At 42.8% G+C, this 23,776-nt stretch overlaps 1 protein-coding gene across 1 annotated transcript in view; it reads left to right on the forward strand.

Moving 5' to 3' along the window:
• Positions 1 to 17,322, forward strand: part of LOC109902199 (plectin) — a 75,880-nt gene extending 58,558 nt beyond the window's left edge. Inside the window, exons 24-33 of the mRNA XM_031838082.1 lie at positions 1,393 to 1,574; positions 1,758 to 1,896; positions 2,165 to 2,521; positions 2,766 to 2,849; positions 2,975 to 3,076; positions 3,217 to 3,315; positions 4,949 to 8,293; positions 8,707 to 15,960; positions 16,217 to 16,333; positions 16,489 to 17,322. Of these exons, the coding sequence (XP_031693942.1) occupies positions 1,393 to 1,574; positions 1,758 to 1,896; positions 2,165 to 2,521; positions 2,766 to 2,849; positions 2,975 to 3,076; positions 3,217 to 3,315; positions 4,949 to 8,293; positions 8,707 to 15,060 (10,662 nt within the window). The 3' untranslated portion in view covers positions 15,061 to 15,960; positions 16,217 to 16,333; positions 16,489 to 17,322. The remainder of the gene's footprint in view (positions 1 to 1,392; positions 1,575 to 1,757; positions 1,897 to 2,164; positions 2,522 to 2,765; positions 2,850 to 2,974; positions 3,077 to 3,216; positions 3,316 to 4,948; positions 8,294 to 8,706; positions 15,961 to 16,216; positions 16,334 to 16,488) is intronic.
• Positions 17,323 to 23,776: the final 6,454 nt, after the last annotated feature.

Genomic DNA, 23,776 nt, shown 5'->3' on the forward strand with positions numbered 1-23,776 from the left:
ATTTATCTGAATCAGCACACATTAGGCCTATGGGCATTTATCTGAATCAGCACACATTAGGCCTATGGGCATTTATCTGAATCAGCACACATTAGGCCTATGGGCATTTATCTGAATCAGCACACATTAGGCCTATGGGCATTTATCTGAATCAGCACACATTAGGCCTATGGGCATTTATCTGAATCAGCACACATTAGATCCAGCAGTAAAAGCCCCACTTGTGGTCTTCTTAAATTAAATGTTGTTTTTGACAGTATGGAGCACAATACCACGGAGGAGTTTAGAAGGAAGGAACTCCCTAAATGTTTTCCCCCATAGGCTGGGATCTGCACTATGCAGCGTTTGCAAAATCACATTTTTCACTTGTGGTCAGATTCACTCAGGTGGAACAAACTGGAACTTTTTGCAATGCTAATTTTTTCACAAACATCCCTTTTGAATGTAAAAGTAATCCTATAAGTAATCATCTAGTTTTTCAAAGGTGTCTGTAATCTGATTGCAATATTTTAGCTTTTGTAATTTTTTGTTGTTGTAATCTGTTACATGTAATACGTTACTCCCAAACCCTGATACCAAGCTACAGACTGGCACCAGAAACAGGACAAAGCACTACACAGAAAAGGAGAGAGAGAGAATGAGGAAGAAAGAGAATGAGGGAGAAAGCGAGGGAATGAAATATAGAGAGAGGAGACAGCGAGGCTTAATTACAGTAGATTGCAGCTATGGATAGGGCTTTCTGCAGTGAGGGAGAGAAATGTGAGAAAGAAGGAGGTTTGAGAAAGGAGATATACACATACTGTACGGGAGCCAAGTGCAGCAAGAAAGAGTGGAACGATGACTCAGTAGACGGGTGGATGGGCGGGGCGGAGGTAGATCGAGAGGGAGGGAATGGAATGGCATGTTTGCCGCCTTCTGCGCAGCCTCTGAGGGGGGAAGAGGGAGAAGGAGATTTTTGAGAGTAAGACAGAGAGCGCAAGAGGGAGAGAGAGAGAAAATTTTGTCGTGTCTAAGCTCAGTGTGTCCAATAAGTCCCTGGGCTGTGTTTCTCTATGGAGACATTGTTGCCTGAAGGTGCTTGTGAGGGAGACTGGCTGGAAGGCCAACTGCCCAGCCTGCTGATCCAGCTCCTCTGGACCCTGCTGGCTCTGGGCCTAGTGGGGATCCTTTCTTTGCTTCTCCACCAAGAACCCTGGCAGCTTCTCACCCAGAGAGTCCACACACAGGTCAGGCTCAGGAACACACTGCTTCCTTGGACCTGATCGAGGGGACTCGTTCAACATTATGAAACTCGGTGGAAGTTTTGTAGTCAGAGGAGGTTTTCTCCCTTTGTTTTGCTGTTTGTCCTTCCTTTATCTTAATCGTCAGGTGCTTGTTTTTCTCCTCTTTCAGAAAGTCCAAGTAGAGCTTGAGGGTATCAAGAGGAACCTGGACCAGGTGGCCGTGAAGACCGAGGAGGTCCTGAGTACCACTCCTAAGCAGTCCAGCACTGCGCCTGTCCTGCGCTCTGAACTGGAGTTCACCCTGAAGAAGATGGACCACGCCTACATCCTCTCCTCTGTCTATCTAGAGAAGTGAGTTGACTCTTCGCTTTTCTTTCTGTAGCCAGTTGCCATTTCTCGGGGTTCTTATTGCCCTGACAAAGCAACAAACAAGCAAGTGAAAAATGCAACATTCTATTTAAGACGTATTAAATCTCCCACGCCACTTCCCTCCGCATCCCTCCTCCGCTGACATTTCCTTCTCCTTGCCTGAAGGCTGAAGACGGTGGACGTGGTCATCCGCAACACGCAGGGGGCCGAGGGAGTGCTGAAGAAGTACGAGCAGCGACTGCGCGAGGTCCAAACTGTTCCCGACGACGTCAAGGAGGTGGAGAAGTACCGCACCCAGCTCAAGGTGAACTGACTGGACAGTCAGCACTGGGCACTGCCAACGCTCATACATTTTTACGTTTTATATATCATTGTACTATGAACATGGAAACAAGGCAGGTTTAAAAAGAGGGGGAAACTGTTTACGTGATGAAACACAAAAGACATACATAACTTGCTTCTGTGATGAAATGTAACTTTGTCAAAGATTTAATTTTGACGCCAGATCCACTTATTGACAGCTTATTTAACAATCTAACTGTTGCTCTTCCCTTCTGTCTCTTTCCCTGTAGAAAATGCGTGCTGAAGCGGAGGGTGAAAAGCCTGCATTCGATTCCCTGGAGGGCGAGCTCGGAAAGGCGGCAGCCGTGAGCGAGAAGATGTCTCGTGTGCACAGTGAGCGTGACGCTGAGCTGGACCACTACCGCCATCTCCTGTCCGGTCTCCAGGAACGCTGGCAGGCTGTGTTCTCCCAGATGGACCTGCGTCAGCGGGAGCTGGAGCAGCTGGGTCGCCAGCTGGGTTACTACAGAGAGAGCTACGACTGGCTCATTCAGTGGATCGGTGGCGCCAAGCAGAGGCAGGAGAAGATCCAGGCCGTGCCCATCAGCGACAGCAAGACTCTGAAGGAGCAACTGGCCCAGGAGAAGGTTAGCTACTGTATTGATGGGGGCATATTAGGGGTCCATTACATCACTGCATTGCTCTAGGTGCTTAGCTGATCAACTGAACATTGTGAAACTTTGTGAAAATAAATCATTGACACCTTTTTTTATACTTCTTATTTTGTATACTACTTGTCTATTAATGTTATAAAGGTGTGCATCATTTAACATATGCAGGCACACCTTGAAATCACATCCAGACTAATTCTGATTATTTCCCCCAACATAGACACTTCTGGAAGAGATCGAGCAAAACAAAGAGAAAGTTGACGAGTGTCAGAAATATGCCAAGGCGTATATCGACACTATCAAGGCAAGCATGCACAGCATTAGTGTACAAACGTGGAAAGCATTATTGCGTTCATGTACAGGTTCATTTAAGTGTCTTCATTTCATAGGGATTTTTAGTGTTAAAACATCCTGTTTTGTTTTTATTAGGATTATGAACTCCAGTTGGTGGCCTACAAAGCACAGGTGGACCCTCTCTCACCCCTGAAGAAAACCAAAATGGATTCTGCCTCAGATAACATCATTCAAGAGGTCTGTGCCGCTTGCGTTATCTGAACGCAGATTGTCATTCTCTGACAACCATTTGCAGTGTTAGGAGAAAAGTTTAGATCAATAGTTGAAGCCAACACACACTAAATCAAAAGTGTCCTGTTTCATTTCTCCTCCATCAGTATGTGACACTAAGAACCCGCTACAGCGAGCTGATGACTCTGACCAGTCAGTACATCAAGTTTATCACCGACACACAGCGCCGGCTGGAGGACGAGGAGGTGCGTGACAACACACTGATATATCCTAACCCTAACCCATTGACAACCAATGAAAAACAAACGTATGACCGCGCTCTTGCACGCACAAATGCATACACAACACATTAATGTATGGTTGACCTGACATTCCTATATTTTGAGGTAAAGTATGGTTTGGAACATTGGCATTTGCATCCTGTACTGTAGCTGCAGGATGTTAGGGGACCTAGCAGACAGGAAATCCTATCGCTTAGAATGATGGCTAAGCTGAGCTATTTGGCAAATATGAACACTCTACCAAAAATAATCCTGGTACTAAGTGTCATGGTTTTCACATGGGAACCAGGGACTATCAATATAATATGGCTAGAGTGTCATATGAAATGTTTATGGTGCCTTAAAATATCTAGGACCAAGTAGATACCTTTCTATTATATGAACATCAATGACAATTGCATACTATTTTGATAAGCAGTAGTGACCTTGTCACAAAATTCAATGAATTGATGAAACGTTTATGTTCAGTCTGAAGCAAAAGAAAGAGAGCATCCTCAAAAGATGAAGAGACCATTGAGAGAAAATTTCAGTGGGTTAGACAAAATAACTCATAGGATTTACACATTTTATATTTTGGCCTATTCATTTTCATGTCATTTATTGAGGCGCGTTTCAAAGGGCGTTATTTATTTCGCTATGTATTTTTTCTCATTGGCACTCTTTCTTAGATCTCAACCTAAGCTCTCCCACTATATGCTTCAGGCTGACTGCCATGTTCTTCGACTTTCCTTTTTTTCCAGATTAACACAAATTTTCCGTCTCCCGTTCTTTTCTAACCCTAATGTTTTGTTTGTTCCTTTGCTTCTCTTAACTGCTTGCCAGTGCTTTGTCATGATGAATGCTTGTCTTGTTTTCGGTGCTAAAAGAGGTAAATAATCCACTACGCTCCAGTTACTATTCTCTCATTATGTGCCTTACCTTCCATGCCCTCAGGCTTCAATTCATCACCTAAACTGCCAAACATTTCCATATTTACCTTACATTCACTTACTTCCATGTCTTGCTTATTCTGTGTTAGCATGGGCTCTAGGTGCTATTTTCATTTTACATTTTCAGACTATCCTTGCACTATCCCTGCTTTCCCCTTTGAACATATTCAGCTCAGTTCCTTGATAATAGTGATCTAAAGAATCAACGTAACAGGTTGTTTAACAGTGTGAATAGATTAACTAGTTACTGGTTGATTGTGATGTCATTTTTGAATAATAACTTTGTTTGAATCATTTCAAGCTGAAAAGATAGATGATTTAAAAAATAAATGATTCACTTTCATATTTCACTTATGCAAAATGGTTGATCACAAAATAATTCCCTTATGGACACCAATATGTAAAAGATACAGTTGCATGCCACATGAGTTCCTCACTTTGTTGTGTTGTGAAGTGGTGTCTTGTCTCCATACATTAATTGTTACATAACCATTTTCCATCTCACTTGTTTCTACTTTGAATTGTCTTTGTCGAAGATAACTTGCTTTAACAGCATCCTCCTAAATGAATTTACATCTAAACATATATATCTTTAAGCTAACTATTAACATTTAACCTGTCATGCTTAATTTTTATATTTTCTTTACCATTTGCTTCCACTAATACAGAAAGCTGCTGAGAAAATGAAAGCGGAAGACAGGAAAAAAATGGCAGAGATGCAGGCTGAGTTAAACAAACAAAAGCAGCTAGCTGAATCTCATGCAAAGGCCATTGCCAAGGCCGAGCAGGAAGCTCAAGAGCTGAAGCTCATGATGCAGGAGGAAGTCAGCAGGAGACAAGTTGTTTCAGTAGATGCAGAAAAGCAAAAGCACAATATCCAGTTGGAACTACATGAGCTCAAAAATCTCTCAGAGCAGCAGATCAAGTCCAAGAGCCAACAGGTAGAAGAAGCCAATCATAGCAGAGTCAAGATTGAGGAGGAAATCCGCATCATCAGGATCCAGCTGGAGACCACTGTCAATCAGAAGTCTACAGCTGAGGATGAGCTCAAGCAACTCCGGGAAAAAGCTTCTGAAGCCGAGAGGCTGAGGAAGCTTGCACAGGAGGAGGCTGAGAAGCTCCGCAAACAGGTCAACGAGGAGACCCAGAAAAAACGCAAGGCAGAGGAAGAGCTCAAGTTAAAGTCTGAGGCTGAGAAGGAGGCTGCCAAGCAGAAGCAGAAGGCTCTAGAAGACCTTGAGAAGCTGAAGATGCAGGCGGAGGAGGCGGAGAGACGCATGAAGCAAGCTGAAGTGGAGAAGGAGAGGCAGATCAAAGTTGCCCAGGAGGTGGCACAGAAGAGTGCTGCAACCGAACTCCAGAGTAAACGCATGTCCTATGTTGAAAAGACATCAAAGCTGGAGGAATCACTCAAACTAGAGCATGTCACAGTCATCCAGCTGCAGGAGGAGGCAGCTCGTCTCAAGAAGCAACAGGAAGAGGCTGATATGGCCAGGGAGGAGGCGGAGAAGGAGTTAGAGAAATGGAGGCAGAAGGCCAATGAGGCACTCCGCTTGAGGCTCCAGGCTGAGGAAGAAGCTCACAAAAAGAGCCGTGCCCAGGAGGATGCCGAGAAACAGAAGGAGGATGCTGAGCGTGAGGCCAGGAAGAGGGCTAAAGCTGAGGAGTCCGCACTGAAACAGAAAGATATGGCAGAGCAAGAGCTGGAGAGGCAGAGGAGGCTAGCTGAGGGAACTGCTCAGCAGAAACTCTCAGCAGAACAGGAGTTAATCCGGCTAAGGGCAGACTTCGAACATGCTGAGCAACAGAGATCTCTGCTTGATGACGAGCTGTACCGCCTGAAGAATGAAGTCAGTGCAGCTGAGCAGCAAAGGAAACAGCTCGAAGATGAACTGGCCAAAGTGAGGAGTGAAATGAATGTACTCGTGCAGCTAAAGTCCAAAGCAGAAAAGGATAGCATGTCCAACACTGAGAAGAGCAAACAGCTCCTCGAATCTGAAGCTGCAAAAATGAGGGACCTTGCTGAGGAGGCAGGCAAACTTAGATCCATTGCTGAGGAAGCCAAGCGACAAAGGCAAGTTGCTGAGCAAGAGGCAGCTCGTCAAAGAGCAGAAGCTGAAAGGATCCTCAAGGAGAAGCTTGCTGCCATTAATGAGGCAACTCGTATGAAGACTGAAGCAGAGATTGCCCTCAAAGAAAAAGAGGCTGAGAATGAGCGACTCAGACGACAAGCTGAGGATGAAGCTTACCAGAGGAAAGCTCTGGAGGACCAAGCCAGCCAGCACAAGCAAGATATTGAAGAAAAGATCAATCAACTCAAGAAGTCATCTGAGAATGAGTTGGGAAGACAAAAGACACTTGTCGATGAAACTCTCAAGCAGAGACGAGTGGTTGAGGAGGAAATTCGCATTCTCAAGCTAAACTTTGAGAAAGCCTCATCTGGCAAGCTTGATTTGGAGCTGGAGTTGAATAAACTGAAAAACATTGCAGAGGAAACACAGCAGAGTAAACTCCAAGCTGAAAAAGAGGCTGAGAAACACAGGAAACTTGCCCTGGAGGAGGAGAAACGCAGGCGCGAAGCAGAGGAAAAAGTAAAAAAGATCACTGCTGCAGAGGAAGAAGCAGGTAGACAGTGCAAAAATGCACAGGAGGAAGTGGAGCGCCTCAAAAAGAAAGCAGATGAAGCCAAAAAGCAGAAAGAGGATGCTGACAAGGAAGCAGAAAGACAGATTCTCGTATCCAAACAAGCAGCACAAAAATGCAATGCAGCAGAACAGCAAGTTCAGACTGTCCTTGTCCAACAGAAGGAGGACAACCTCATGCAGAAACAGCTCAAGGGAGAGTATGAGAAAGCAAAGATGCTTGCAAAACAGGCAGAGCTTGCCAAGGAAAAGGCAGAGAAGGAGGCTGCTCTTCTCCGGCAACAAGCAGAGGATGCAGAACGCCAAAAACAGGCCGCTGAACTTGAAGCTGCCAACCAAGCCAAAGCTCAAGAGGAAGCCGTAAAATTGAGAAAGGAGGCAGAGTTCGAAGCTGCCAAGCGAGCACAGGCTGAGGCTGATGCAATCAAACAGAAACAACAAGCAGATGCTGAGATGGCAAAGCACAAAAAGCTTGCAGAGCAAACATTGAGTCAAAAGTCTCAGGTAGAGAAAGAGCTCGCAAAGGTCAGGCTTCAGCTGGATGAAACTGACAAGCAAAAATCTGTCTTAGACGAGGAGCTGCAGCGCTTAAAGGACGAAGTCGGTGATGCGGTCAAGCAGAAGGCCCAGGTGGAAGAGGAGTTATTCAAAGTCAAGATTCAGATGGAGGAGCTGGTCAAACTGAAACTCAGAATTGAGCAGGAGAACCAGCGTCTTATCAAAAAGGACAAGGATAACACTCAGAAATTCCTGGCTGAGGAAGCTGAGAACATGAAGGAGCTTGCAGAGGAAGCTGCCAGACTCAGTGTGGAAGCCCAAGAGGCTGCACACATGAGACAAATCGCTGAATCTGACCTCTCCCAACAGAGGGCACTTGCAGAGAAGATGCTAAAGGAGAAGATGCTTGCCATTCAGGAAGCATGTAAACTGAAAGCAGAGGCTGAGATGCTCCAAAGACAGAAGGACCTGGCTCAAGAGCAGGCCCAGAAGCTGCTTGAGGATAAACAACTGATGCAGCAGCGTCTTGAGGAAGAGACTGAGGGCTTCCAGAAATCCTTGGAAGCTGAGCGCAGGAGACAGCTGGAGATCACAGCCGAAGCTGAAAACCTCAAAGTGAAAGTGTCCCAACTTAGTGATGCTCAGTCCAAAGCAGAGAATGAGGCCAAGAAATTCAAGAAGCAAGCAGATGAGATCAGTGCCCGTCTTCATCAGACAGAGCTAGCGACTAAAGAAAAATTTACCTTTGTGGAGACACAGAGACTGAGCAGCAACAATGAGGCTGATGAGCTACGCAAAGCCATCGCTGATCTAGAAAAGGAGAAGGCCAAACTGAAAAAGGAGGCTGAAGACCTACAGAATAACTCTAAAGAGGTATTGTGTTTAGAGATGGCATAGTAGTGCAGCTTATGCCATTGTTAACCCTCTCTCTGAAAACAAATCATCTTAAATTATTTCATTACATTTCTTTATCTATTCCTTCTTAAAATTAACCACTTACACAGTTCTATTATGTTGAGTTTTATTTGTTTTACAGTACACTAAGCTTAAAAAGATCATATCCCTTCCAGATATTTTCATTTTGTCATAGGAATAATTGAATCTATTATATATATTTTTTTTAACTATTTGGGACTGATTCTTATAAGTGGAGGGCTCTAAATGTTGTAATTTCTTTACTAAAGTGCACAATATGTCGATTGATGGAGTTTTTCGTAACATTTTAAATACAAACAAAACTCAAATTGTTCTAATTATGTTCTTGCTTTCCATTTTTCTCAATTTAGATGGTCAATGCTCAGCAGAAACAAATCCAACGCGAGAAGACAGTACTCCAGCAGACATTCGTCACAGAGAAGGCGGAACTGTTGAAGAAGGAGAAACAAATTGAAGAGGAGAAGAAGAAGCTGGAGAACCAGTTTGAGGAAGAGGTCAAGAAGGCCAAGGCCCTCAAAGAAGAACAGGACCGCCAGAGGAAACAAATGGAGCAGGAGAAGGATAAACTTCAGGCTACCATGGATGCTGCCCTCAACAAACAAAAAGAGGCTGAGAAAGAAATGCTCAACAAGCAAAAAGAGATGCAGGAGCTTGAAAGAAAACGACTTGAACAGGAAAAGCTGCTTGGCGAGGAGAACAAGAAACTTCGTGAGAAATTGCAGCAGCTCGAGGTCGCCCATAAAGAGCCCGTCTCCCACACCAGAGAAATCGATATCCAGACTGACGATGTGCCTGAGGATGAACTGATCCATATGACCATGGTGGAGACAACAAAGCAGGTTATCAATGGCCAAAGTGTTGGGAACGAGGTTGACAGTAAGAAGGATGCATTTTCTTTTGATGGCATCCGCGAGAAAGTACCTGCACGCAGACTTTATGAAGTAGGCCTTTTGACAAAAAAGGAGTTTGATAAGCTGAAGAAAGGCAAAGCCACTGTGCAAGACCTCAGCCAAACTGACAAGTTAAGAACAATTCTGCAGGGCAAGAACTGTATAGGGGGTGTCTTGACACAGTCTAATCAGAAAATGGCAATATATCAAGCTATGAAAGAAAAGAAAATTACTCCTGGCTGGGCTTTGATCCTCCTGGAGGCACAGGCAGCATCTGGCTATGTAATAGACCCAGTTAAAAACAAGAAACTCTCTGTCAGTGAGGCTGTGAAGGAAGGCCTGATCGGACCTGAACTGCACAACACAATGCTGTCTGCTGAGAGAGCTGTCACTGGTTACAAAGACCCTTACACCAGTAACACGATCTCACTCTTTGAAGCTATGAAGAAGGGCTTGATTGACAGAGACCATGCCATTAGGCAGCTTGAGGCTCAGATAGCTACTGGTGGACTCATTGACCCCATAAACAGCCACCGTGTGCCCATCGAGACTGCATACAAACAGGGCCAGTTTGACACAGAGATGAACAAGATACTGGAGGACCCTTCGGATGACACCAAGGGATTCTTTGATCCTAACACCCAGGAGAACTTAACATACTTTCAGCTAATGCAGAGATGCAACACAGATCCGGAGACAGGACTACTGCTCCTGCCCATCACTGACAAGGCTGCTCTGAGCACGTCAACCTACACAGAGCAGGAGACTAAGGATGTGTTCAGCAAGACGACTGTCTCTGTGCCATTTGGAAAATTCAAAGGGAAGACTGTAACTATCTGGGAAATCATCAATTCTGAGTACTTTACCGAGGACCAGAGAAAGGACCTTATTCGTCAGTACAAGACAGGAAAGATCACAGTGGAAAAAATCATCAAGATTGTTATCACTATGGCAGAGGAAAAGGACAAAAAGAATGAAATCGCCTTTGAGGGTCTGAGGGGAACAGTCCTTGCTACTGAACTACTGGAGTCCAAGATAATTGACAAAGACCTCTACAACAAGCTGCACACAGGCAATAAAACAATCAAAGAGGTGTCTGAAATGGAGCCTGTTCAGAAATCCTTGAAGGGTACAAACTGCATTGCAGGTGTAGTTATTGACTCAACTAAGGAGACTATGTCTTTCTATCAAGCCATGAAGAAGGATATGATGAGGGTAGGGCCTGCTTTAACTCTCCTGGAAGCACAAGCAGGAACAGGATTTGTTGTTGATCCTATAAAGAATCAGAAGTACACTGTTGATGAAGCTGTGAAAGCAACTGTCATTGGTCCTGAGCTGCATGAAAAATTACTGTCAGCTGAACGAGGTGTTACAGGCTACAAAGATCCTTACACGGGAAAGACTGTGTCTTTGTTCGAAGCAATGAAGAAAGAACTCATTCCAAAGGATCAGGGCATCAGACTCCTAGACGCGCAGCTTGCAACAGGAGGCATCATTGATCCAGTGAAAAGCCACCGCATCCCACATGATGTTGCCTGTAAACGAGGCTTCTTTGATGATGAAATGAACCAGATTCTGAAAAATCCAACTGATGATGTTAAAGGCTACTTTGACCCCAACACACAGGAAAATGTCACATACTCACAGCTATACAAGAGATGTGTCACTGACAAGAAATCTGGCCTTCAGCTTCTACCTCTGTCTGAGCAAGCAATCAATGTGAAGGAAGAACATGCATACACAGAGGTCCAAACCAAAGAGGCCATGAGCCAAGCAACAATGGAGCTGCAGTCTGGTCCACTCAAAGGGAAGAAACTCACTATCTGGGAAATTATCCACTCTGAATATATTACAGAGGAACAGAGAATTGACCTGATGAGGCAGTATAGGTCTGGAACGATTACAATAGAAAAGATCATCACGATTGTGATCACCATTGTAAACGAGAAAGAGGCTAAGAAACAAGAGCAAGACAGCTTCAAAGGGCTTAGAGCACCTGTCTCTGCCAAGTCACTGTTTGATTCCAAAATCATTGACAAAGCTACGTTTGACATGCTACAACAAGGCAAAAAGACACCTACACAGGTCAGCGAAAATGTCAATGTAAGCAAGTACCTGCAGGGCTCTGACAGTATTGCTGGTGTCTACCTTGAACCGACAAAGGAGAAGATCAGCATCTATCAAGCTATGAAGAAAAATCTTCTGAGACACAACACTGGCCTGTCACTTCTAGAGGCCCAAGCTGCCACAGGGTTCATTATAGATCCAGTGAAGAACCAGTACCTGTCAGTGGATGATGCCGTTAAAGCAGGCATTGTCGGCCCTGAGCTACATGAGAAACTGCTTGCTGCTGAAAAAGCGGTCACTGGTTACAAAGATCCCTTCACAGGCAAAACAATCTCTCTCTTCCAAGCAATGGAAAAAGATCTAATCATTAAGGAGCATGTCATGCCACTCATGGAGGCCCAACTGAGTTCAGGAGGAATCATTGATCCTGTGAACAGCCACCGAGTTCCTATTGACGTTGCCTATCAGAAGAGCCTTTTCAGCAAAGAAATGACACACACCTTCTCAGAACCATCTGACAATAACAAAGCTTTCTCAGACCCCAATTCAGATGAAAAAGTAACATACAAACAGCTGAAAGAGAAGTGCACTAGAGATCCTGATTCAGGCATGAACCTTTTACCACTTTCCAAGCCACAGGCCCCTACTGTGGTGGAGAAGACATACCTCTACACGGAGGAACAGACGCAGAATGACCTGACCACAACCAAAATTGACCTCCCCAGTTCACTTGAGTCCCTTGCTGGAGGCTCAAAAAGTCTCTGGGACATCATGAACTCAAATCTACTTCCTGAGCAAGAGAGAAAGAAGCTGATGGAGGAGTATCGCTCAGGCAGTATCACTAAAGAGCGCATGATCATCATCATTATTGAGATTATGGAGCAGAGAGAGATCATCAGAGGTGAAACTGTTAAGTCCTGCAACACAATCAGACGTAGGGTCACTATCGAGGAGCTCTACAATTCCCGTATCATTGACCTGGAGACATTCAACCTGCTGAAGCAAGACAAAAGAAACATCCGTGACATTATGGAGATGCAGAGTGTGAAGCAGTATCTGTTTGGCACGGGTTGCGTTGCTGGTGTTATGTCTGACTCCACTTCCAAGATGAGCATTTATTCAGCGATGAAGAGAGGGTTCTTGAAGCCTGAAATTGCCCTTAGTCTCCTGGAAGCACAAGCAGCAACAGGATTCATAATTGATCCTGTCAGAAACGAGACACTCACTGTTGATGAGGCTGTCCGCAAGGGTGTGGTCGGCCCTGAGATCCACGACAGACTTCTGTCAGCTGAGAGAGCGGTCACAGGCTACAAGGACCCTTACAGTGGCAAAATCATATCTCTCTTCCAAGCAATGAAAAAGGACCTTGTTCTGGAGGATTATGCTCTGAAAATGTTGGAGGCTCAGACTGCCACAGGAGGCATTATGGATCCGGAATTCTACTTCCACCTCCCAGCAGACATTGCCACACAGAGAGGATACATCAACAAGGAAACAAATAAAAGGCTTGCTGATGACGTAAAGGGATTTGTTGACCCTGTCACTGAGGAGAAAGTTTCTTATGCCCAATTACTCAAGAGGTGCAAGATTGACCCTACCAATGGGATGCGCTTGCTGTCACTGGGAGACAAGAGACTGATGTTCAAAGGTCTTAGAAAACAGATCACCATAGAGGAGATGTTACGCTCTCAGATCATCGACCAACAGACAGTCAATGAGCTGAACGAAGGACTGATTTCAGTGGAAGAGGTTAGCCGTAGACTCCAAAAATACCTTGAGGGCACAAGCTGTATCGCTGGTGTTTATGTAGAGGGAACTAATGACCGTCTATCAATCTACCAAGCCATGAAAAAGAACATGATCAGACCAGGTACTGCCTTTGAACTGCTTGAGGCTCAGGCTGCCTCAGGCTATGTAATTGACCCAATCAAAAATCTCAAACTTACTGTCAATGAATCTGTCAAGATGGGAATAGTGGGGCCAGAATTCAAAGACAAACTTCTCTCTGCTGAGCGTGCCGTGACAGGTTACAGAGACCCCTATTCCGGCAAGACAATCTCTCTGTTCCAGGCCATGAAGAAGGGGCTCATTTTAAAAGACCATGGAATACGTCTCCTTGAGGCTCAGATTGCCACTGGCGGAATCATTGACCCAGAGGAGAGTCATCGCTTGCCAGTGGAGGTGGCCTACAACCGTGGCCTCTTCGACGAGGAGATGAATGAGATTCTCACAGATCCATCAGATGACACTAAGGGTTTCTTCGATCCCAACACTGAGGAGAACCTGACCTACCTCGGGCTAATGGAGAGGTGCATCACTGACCCAGCTACTGGCCTTGTCCTCCTGCTCCTGAAGGAGAAGAAGCGCGAGAGAAAGACCTCCTCCAAATCCTCTGTCCGCAAACGCCGAGTAGTCATCGTGGACCCAGATTCAGGCAAAGAGATGACTGTCTATGAGGCATTTAGAAAGCAGCTCATTGACCATCAGACCTACCTAGAGCTTTCTGAGCAGGAGTGTGAGTGGGAAGAGATCACGCAGACATCCTCTGATGGCATTGTCAAGTCAATGATCATCGACAGACGGTCAGGAAGACAGTATGACATTGATGACGCCCTCGCACGAGGCCTCATCGACCAGACTTCACTTAGTACATACCGCTCTGGAAACCTGTCAATCACTGAGTTTGCTGACATGCTGTCTGGAAACATGGGTGGCTTCCGCTCCCGGTCATCCTCTTTTGGTTCCACCTCTGGTTCCACCTCATCATCATACAATCCCATGAGCCCCATACCCTCCATTAGACCCCCTGCAATCATTTGGAATGACCCCACGGAGGAGACTGGCCCTGTAGCCGGAATCCTGGATACAGACACTTTGGAGAAGGTGTCAGTCACAGAGGCCATGCACAGGAACCTTGTGGACAATATCACAGGCCAAAGATTACTTGAGGCACAAGCCTGCACAGGGGGCATAATCGACCCGACTACTGGGGAACGATTCGCTGTTACTGAGGCAACCGAGAAAGGACTTGTGGACAAGGTGATGGTGGACCGTATCAACCTGGCTCACAAAGCTTTCAATGGATTTGAGGACCCAAGAACCAAAGTGAAGATGTCTGCCTCCCAAGCTCTAAAGAAAGGCTGGCTGTATTATGAAGCTGGGCAACGTTTTCTGGAAGTCCAATACCTTACGGGGGGGCTGATTGAACCGGATGTTGAGGGCAGAGTCTCACTGGACGAATCCATCAGAAAGGGCACAATTGATGCTCGCACTGCTCAGAAGCTGAGAGATGTGAGTGCTTACTCCAAATACCTGACGTGTCCCAAAACCAAACTAAAAATCTCCTACAAAGATGCCATGGATAGAAGCATGGTTGAGGAAGGATCTGGCCTGCGACTGCTGGAGGCCTCCTCACAGTCAAGCAAAGGGCTGTACAGCCCATACAATGCCAGCAATTCTGGGTCTGCCGCTGGCTCCAGGTCCGGGTCCAGGACTGGATCCAGAACAGGATCCAGAAGAGGCAGCTTTGATGCCACAGGTTCCGGTTTCACCATGAACTTCTCATCCTCTTCCTACACCAGCTCCAGCAGTTACGGTGGCCGCAAATATGATGCAGGACCTCATAATGGGCTCAACATGGATGAGCTAGCCCAAGCCCTTATGGCTCTAGCAATGATCAGGCCATGCAGCTCAGAAGAACAACGAGCCTTCCCCATGATGATACCAATGCATATCACGGTTGCATAATTTATAGGAAAAATCGTTTCACATTTGAAAAACAAATAATTAATTTATTCTGCTCCTCATGTGGTCACATTAGGAAATGGCTGGAAGTAATTAAATGCAGTTCCTCAGAAAGATGTCCAAAACAATGCCTTATCTCTCCAGCCTTAATTTCTTAGAATTATTAGATAAATTGAATGTTTTGTTCTGTTTTATTGCCATTTTTATTCATTAGGAAGTCAATTTATATTTTAAGAGCAAAGTATCAGATGAAGTAAAAACTCAATATAAAGTGACCACAACTGATTTTATGGTTTACGTTAACACAACTTGTATACTTAAGCTTTCTTTAACGAACATATGTACTTTGAACAGATGTATTTTTCCAGTTTTCTTTTTTCTTTTTAAATTTAAGAATATTTTTATCCACTTTCTTTTATCTGTTTGACAATATCCTATGAAATATGCCAACATAGATATTACAGTGACACTTTTAGATGTCTTCATATTTCTGAATGTCTGTATAGAGTTTGACCCAGAGTTTTAAAAAAATGTTTTAAAGTGAAATATGTTATCCGGCACAGTAAAACAAATTTTCGCAGAGCAGAATAAAAAACAACTACATAGACAGTGGAGGAAGACTGCAACATTCAAAGTTTAATGAACTGCTTCCCTGCCTACATCCCAGACAACATTACCCTTTCTGTTCAGTGGACAGGCCCAAGCACGAAGTCATCACCTTATTCTTTAATCACCCACTTCAAAATTCTGAACTATTATACCCATCATTATGGACTACTATACCCACCATTTACCTCTCATCAAGTTTTCCTGGGAGACTGTCCTAAGAAGATTTCAGGCTTCACCATGCTTCCTTTGACATTAGAGGCAAAGATCTGCATCCTGGATGTTGCTTTGGTTCTTGTAAGTTGTAATCGGTTTTCTGATTTGTAATTTAGTAATGTAGTTTTGTAATGTACTTTCCTTTTACCCCTTTCATCACAGCCATACACCTTCTCTACTCTCCTTTGATTCTGTTTTTTTCTCTCCCCCCTTTATCGCTAGTATTTCAATTCTAGTTTGGAAGAAGGCGCTATCAAACGTTTTTATTAGTTGGATGATTATGATCATGCCTTTTTCACCTCAGTATATTAAGATGATCAATTCCCTTTTTTGACAGATGTCTCATTCCATCAGAATTCGATGGGGATTTGCAGGTACTCAGATTGCCTTGGCTGATGAGTCTCTTTACGGGGACGGTATCCCAATTCAACAGCTTCAGCATCCAGAAATGCAGGTAAATTCATCATCCACCAAATAAAGTATTAAATAATCAAATACATTTGCAATTTATTTATTTGTTTGCGTTACAATTATTTTAGCTTTTTTAAATTTATTTTTTACTGTTGGTTTTGTTGTCTCAAAATTATTATTTTTGTTTTGTTTTTTTAGATCTGCCATTGAGTACCTTGCTTCCATTGCACCGCCCTCATTTTTGAAGACAGTTGAGGCTTGTGACCCCTGAAGTCTCCCTGGGATACCATACTAGGAACAAACTCCATGAACTTCTGTCCAACATTCTTACTTGAATATTGATCATAATCCCCCTATTTTGGATTACACCACTCACATGTACACATCACTATGTTTATGGGCTTTCACATGGTCAGCGCCATGAAGATGAAATGCAATGTAAATCTTAATTTCTGTAAGCAACATCAATGTAACATCAGTCAAAACCAAAGTAAATAGTTGCTGAGATGACATTGCAATATATTTACAATACATTGAATGAATGTACATATTTTCTAGGATGAATACATTTAAAGACATTTTCCTACATTTGACATTTTTCCTTTGCAAAAATGATTTTGAAGCTTTGTCATCTGTTGCTTTTAAACCAGTATTGTAGCTCTTGTTTTCCATACCAAGAATGTATTTTTTTCTGTTCTGCTTCTAGGAAGTGTTTTACTTCTGTAAATGTTCATTTTTCATCATATTTTTCTTATATTATATAATACATTTTTGCTTTGCATGTTTTACTAACTTGGTAATAAATATTATTTGAAAAAAATAAATGGTAAGAAGAAGAGAATAGAACGTGTTTTGTTAAATGCGGATTTAAGTGGTAACAAGATATTTAATCAAAACTAACTGGTTGGTTTTGCTCATTAACAGATTTTTTTTGGTTGAGTGGCATGGTGAATGGAATCTGGTGTATGTTTTGATGATAACACTTTAATGTAAAGAAATGTGCTATTAAAAAAGGTAATCTTGTCAACTACATTTCAATATCCAGGTAAATCACACATTCTGACAATGGAATTATCTACACAGTGACCGTACAGCATTTGGAACATATCAGTATATTAAACACAACACATAAGATTATATTGTGTGTACCTGTTAGGCACATTATATATTTACACTCCAAAGGCTATGAATCAATTTATTGGTAGCAGCATCTGATACACTATGTTTTTTTCAATTGATGCAAATCGCTTCAGTTTAAGCCATTGTATTTTGTGGTAGGCCTTATACATTAGTTTAGTCATTTTATTGTGGTATGCATATACTTATACTTAAAACCATTGTTCTGGGCAGTGGTGGAAAAAGTACACAATTGTCATACTTGAGTAAAAGTAAACCTTCCTAGAAAGTGACAAAAGTGAAAGTCACCCAGTAAAATACTACTTGAGTGAAAGTCTAAAAGTATTTGGTTTTAAATATACTGTACTTAAGGAATCAAAAGTAAATGTAATTCCTAAAATATACTTAAGTATCAAAGTAAAAATATAAATAATTTCAAATTCCTTATATTAAGCAATCCAAACAGCACCATTTTCTTTTGAATTTATGGATAGCCAGGGGCACACTCCAACACACAGACATTATTTACAAATTAGGCATTTGTGTTTAGTGAGTGCCAGATCAGTGGCAGTAGAGATGACCAGGGATGTTCTCTTAATTAGTGTGTGAATTGGACCATTTTCCTGTCCTGCTAGACATTCAAAATATAACTAGTACTTTTGGGTGTCAGAGAAAATGCATGGACTAAAAAGTACATTATTTTCTGTAGGAATGTAGTGAAGTAAATTTAGTCAAAAATATAAATAGTAAAGTACAGATACCCCAAAAAATGCCTTAAGTAGTACTTTAAAGTATTTTTACTTAATTTACACCGCTGGTACTGTATACCATGTTAGTATCATTATAGGTGAATTAAGTAGTGTCTTTAATGCGCTATACTTGCTGTCTGCAAGCACTCCTGTCTGCATTATTTCATTACACCATAATGAGGGCACTACTAGTTTGTAGTAGTAATTTCAACTCATGTCCTCTTGGAATCATATGAGCAAACAATGAACACTCATTCACGAATTTAGCTACCAACTTAATTTAATGGATACATGTTCTGTCAGCGACTTGGGGAACGTTATTAGAGACTTAGATATATGGTGTCTGTGTGTTATGAATGGGCGGGCGTGGAAGTAGTGCTCTATCGGCCTATCTCTATGTCTGTGTGTGTCTTTCTTTGCCAATGTTAGCCTTTGATATTGATGGAAGATCCAGCCAATATGAGAGATGGGCCGTCTACCTGCCAGAATACCTCTAATGACTGCCTTGACTACCCTTCACTGACCCTGTCCCTCCCAACCCTCCCAGAGAGGGGTGACGAGGAGGTAAGACATCAGAGAATGGGGTGAATGCATGGAGAAAATGTATGGAGTAAAAAGTAGATTGTTTTCTGTAGGATTGTAGTGAAGTAAAAGTTGTCCAAAATATAAATAATAAAGTACAAATACCCCAAAAAACGACTTTAGTACTTCAAAGTATTTTTACACAACTGGCACTGTATGCCATGGTAGTATCATTATAGGTGAATTAAGTGGTGTCTTTAATGCCCTATACTTGCTGTCTGCAAGGACTACTGTCTGCATTATTTCATTTCACCATTATGAGGGCACTACTAGTTTGACTTACAAGTAATTTCAACTCATGTCCTCTTGGAATCAGAGGTCTTGGAATACAAGCAAACAATGAACACGCATCCCCTCATTCACGATTCAGCTACCAACTTCATAGATACTGTTGTGTCTTTGGCTATGCCGGATTAAGTGATATGACATGCTATTCTATGAAATAATTTCTCCGTAATTAATATTACCTGATTGAGCTAATCATGTAAATGTAATTAACTAGAGAGTCGGGGCACCACAAAATAATATTTATAGAGATGTTGTCTTCCGAATAAACTCTTAAAGACCTAGTAATATTTTACATCAATAGCAGTCAATATTAATCGTCACCTTAATTCAGTCTCATCTGAAAGTTGTAAATTATTGGTTATCTGCACAAACTCTGGCTAACAAGTTGAATCAGCAATACAAAATTGGGTTTAATTATTTATTTACTAAATACCTAACTAATCACACAGAATTACACATACACATAATTCATGATAACTTGATTACAAATTACGTCATAAAGGAAAACGTCCCTAGCGGGCGGAACAGATATGACAGCTTGTTACACAAAAGAAAAGGGGCTGGGTTTGAGTGAAAGAGCAGGAAGACTGAGGCAAACAGCAAAGCTGTGCTATTTTTTTTCTTCTTAACTAGGCAAGTCAGTTAAGAACATATTCTTATTTTCAATGACAGCTTAGGAACAGTGGGTTAGCCTGTTCAGGGGCAGAACGACAGATTTGTACCTTGTCAGCTGGGGGGCTTGAACTTGCAACCTTCCGGTTACTAGTCCAACACTCTAACCACTAGGCTACCCTGCCGCCCCTATTGTAAATACAGTATCTTATGCATTCTAAATTACCGCCCATTTGGAAAAGGAAAATGCAATAAATATTTACTCTGAGCTGCGCTTCTGTAGGTTGGTGGTAGATGGAAGGCCGTGTTGCCAAACCGAGTCCTTTGTCCTTTGAAGAATGTCTCTGGTGGTCAATTGGATACGTTGTAGTAACGTCGTTGTGTGATAGACGGGATACTCTGTCTGTTCCTTCCTAACCCTCATTTGCAGCGGCTGTTGCTAACTCAACGGTTAGGAGGTATCACTTCTGTAGTGAATAAGAGTTCAAAGTTCATACCATTCGCAACCAAAGCTCACGCTGATGTTGGCTTCGTTCTGTAGTTACTATCTGAACCATTCTGACATCGGACCGTCGTCCTCACAGCCTCGGAACAGGAGGTTACATTGTCGTCAAAGCTTTATATAGGAAGGGAGAGGAGGGCGTGTTTTTATTTATTTATTTTTCATTTCACCTTTATTTAACCAGGTAGGCTAGTTGAGAACAAGTTCTCATTTACAACTGCGACCTGGCCAAGATAAAGCATAGCAGTGTGAACAGACAACAACACAGAGTTACACATGGAGTAAACAATAAACAAGTCAATAACACAGTAGGAAAAAAAGTCTATATACATTGTGTGCAAAAGGCATGAGGTAGGCGTGGTGGGTGTTTCCATCGTGACCAGTGAACTGAGATAAGGCGGAGCTTTACCAAGCATGGACTTGTAGATGACCAGGAGCCAGTGGGTCTGGCGACGAATATGTAGCGAGGGCCAGCCGACTAGAGCATACAAGTCGCAGTGGTGGGTGGTATAAGGTGCTTTAGTAACAAAACAGATGGCACTGTGATAAACTGCATCCAGTTTGCTGAGTAGAGTATTGGAAGCTATTTTGTAGATGACATCGCCGAAGTCGAGGATCGGTAGGATAGTCAATTTTACTAGGGTAAGTTTGGCGGTGTGAGTGAAGGAGGCTTTGTTGCAAAATAGAAAGCCGACTCTAGATTTGATTTTAGATTGGAGATGTTTGATATGAGTCTGAAAGGAGAGTTTACAGTCTAGCCAGACACCTAGGTACGTATAGATGTCCACATATTCTAGGTCGGAACCATCCAGGGTGGTGATGCTAGTCAGGCATGCGGGTGCAGCCAGCGATCGGTTGAAAAGCATGCATTTGGTTTTACTAGCGTTTAAGAGCAGTTGGAGGCCATGGAAGGAGTGTTGTATGGCATTGAAGCTCGTTTGGAGGTTTGTTGGTGTCGTCTGCGTAGAGGTGGATCAGGGAATCGCCCGCAGCAAGAGCAACATCATTGATATATACAGAGAAAAGAGTCGGCCCGAGAATTGAACCCTGTGGCACCCCCATAGAGACTGCCAGAGGAACATGCCCTATGATTTGACACACTAAATTCTGTCTGCAAAGTAGTTGGTTAACCAGGCAAGGCAGTCGTTTGAAAAGTTTTATAGCCCATGTCCCTTCACAGGGGCGGGCCACTGATTGAGCAGAGCCCTATCTTATGAAAACCCAAATCTCACATTTTAGAAGCTAAAATCACATTTCATCCTATCACGAATAATTTCATATTCAAACATTTAAAATGAACAACAATTCCATGTGAATCCGATAACTCTGATGTGTAGACTTTCCACTGTAGAGTTTGTGTCATCTTATCATTGATGAGAATGTCTCAGATGAAAACCTTACTGACATCATATTCATTAAGTACCACCGCATACCACCGCATATGTTCAATTGTTCGGATTACCAGAATATAGTTCATTTCCCCCCACCTTCTGATGTTCCCAGAATCTCTATGTTAACCAAGGGTTTTGCAAATGTAACATCAGTAGGGTAGAGAGAGGAAAAGGGGGGGAAGAGGTATTTATGACTGTCATAAACCTACCCCCAGGCCAACGTCATGACAATGCATGTTCTGTCAGCGACTTGGAGAACGTTATTATTAGAGACTTAGATATACAGTGTATGTGTGTCTGTGTGTTATGAATGGGCAGGTGTGGAAGTAGTGCTCTATCGGCCTATCTGTATGTCTGTGTGTGTCTTTCTATGCCAATGTTAGTCTTTGATATTGATGGAAGATCCAGCCAATATGAGAGATGGGCCGTCTACCTGCCAGAATACCTCTCATGACTGCCTTGACTACCCTTCACTGACCCTGTCCCTCCCAACCCTCCCAGAGAGGGGTGACGAGGAGGTAAGACATCAGAGAATGGGGTTGAGGCAATGCTTTGGGAAGACAATGCTATAACAGACTTACCAGTAGGGGGCAGTAAAATTATATTCCTATAATTTTAACTTTGGTAGTACTATACTAATGTGTCGATGAGGACAAACTCAGTGTCCTGATCACTACCAAGTCATGGTATTATACTGTATATTGAGTGAAAGCAAACACAAATGAATCATCTCTGATGTATTCTTATTTTTGTTGTCTGTTTCAGGAAGAAAGGGGGAGTGTGTATGGATTGGCAACACTCACATCCAAGGAACAGAGCTCTGGGTAAGGGTAAATGCAAACACAAAGTAGCCATGGCTCAATTCAACACATAACCATCACAACCTCAACATTTCAACAATTCACATAATTGGTGAATTTTCCTTTTTGTATGCATTTCAAGATCATAACATGTGTAATTAAATACAAATTCAATGTGTTAAACGTTGTTGCACTGGGCTCCATGCCCATCACCCACCATCAGTCAGGTCAAACTGAACAAATGGCTGGTGATGATGACAGTTGGTCGATTGTCACAGTTTAGTGGACCAGCGTGCCTGGGTCTAAAGTCATTGACCTGGATGGTCAAACAGAACAAAGACAATAACAAAAAGGAACTGTAAAGCACACAGTGTAAAAGGTCCAGTCACAAACATTGGGTAATTGGTATGGTTACTAGTTGTTTCAGTAAACAATGATTTTAATGAAAGAAAGAAAAACTGTCAATGGTGAAATGAAAGGTGTCTCCTCGTGCTCTCCCACACAGGTGCACTTGAAAATATGTAGAAACTGATTTTTATCAGAACCGCGCAATGTCGTTTACAGACATTTGTTAGTGAGCATTTCTCATTTGCCAAGATAATCCATCCACCTGACAGGTGTGGCATAACACCATGATCATTACACAGGTGCACCTTGCAATAAAAGGCCACTCTAATGAAGCCCTTTAATGGGGAAAATCTCGTTCTGATTGGCTGGGCCTGGCTTGCCAGTGGGTGGGTCTGGCTCTCAAGAGAGTGGGCCTATGCCCACTCATGGCTGTGCCCCCAGTTATGTGAAATCCATAAATTAGAGCCTAATGAATTTATTTCAATTGACTGATTTACTTCTATGAACTGTAGCTGTAAAATCTTTGAAATTGTTGCATGTTGCATTTATTGTTGTTCAGTATACAAAAATTGCTGATCTTTTTAAACGGCGCAACCGATATGCATGGAAATACCCTCAAATTGAAGCTGACCGTCTGCACTTTAACCTCATAGTCTTTGACTCATTTCAAATCCAAACTTTTGAAGTATAGAGCCCAAACTAGAAAAAATGCTTCACTGTCCCAATAATTATGTATAATGACACTTTAAATTACAGTATTTATCCAGGTTATTATTCATGATAAATAGTCATTTGCTGAAAAGAAAAAAAAAGATGATCAATTCTATTATAAACTGGGTGGTTCGAGCCCTGAATGCTGATTGGCTGACAGCCGTGGTATATCACGAGTATGACAAAACATTTATTTTTACTGCTCTAATTATGTTGGTAACCAATTTCTAACTGCAAAAATGCACCTCGGGGGTTTGTGGTGTATGGCCAATATACCACAGCTAAGGGCTGTGTATAGGGCTCCGCGATGCGTCGTGCCTAAGAACAGCACTTACCCGTGTTATATTGGCCATATACTACACCCCCTCGTGCCTTATTGCTTAAATA

Source organism: Oncorhynchus kisutch, linkage group LG13, assembly GCF_002021735.2.
Source record: "Oncorhynchus kisutch isolate 150728-3 linkage group LG13, Okis_V2, whole genome shotgun sequence".
Classification (NCBI taxonomy): Eukaryota; Metazoa; Chordata; class Actinopteri; order Salmoniformes; family Salmonidae; genus Oncorhynchus; species Oncorhynchus kisutch.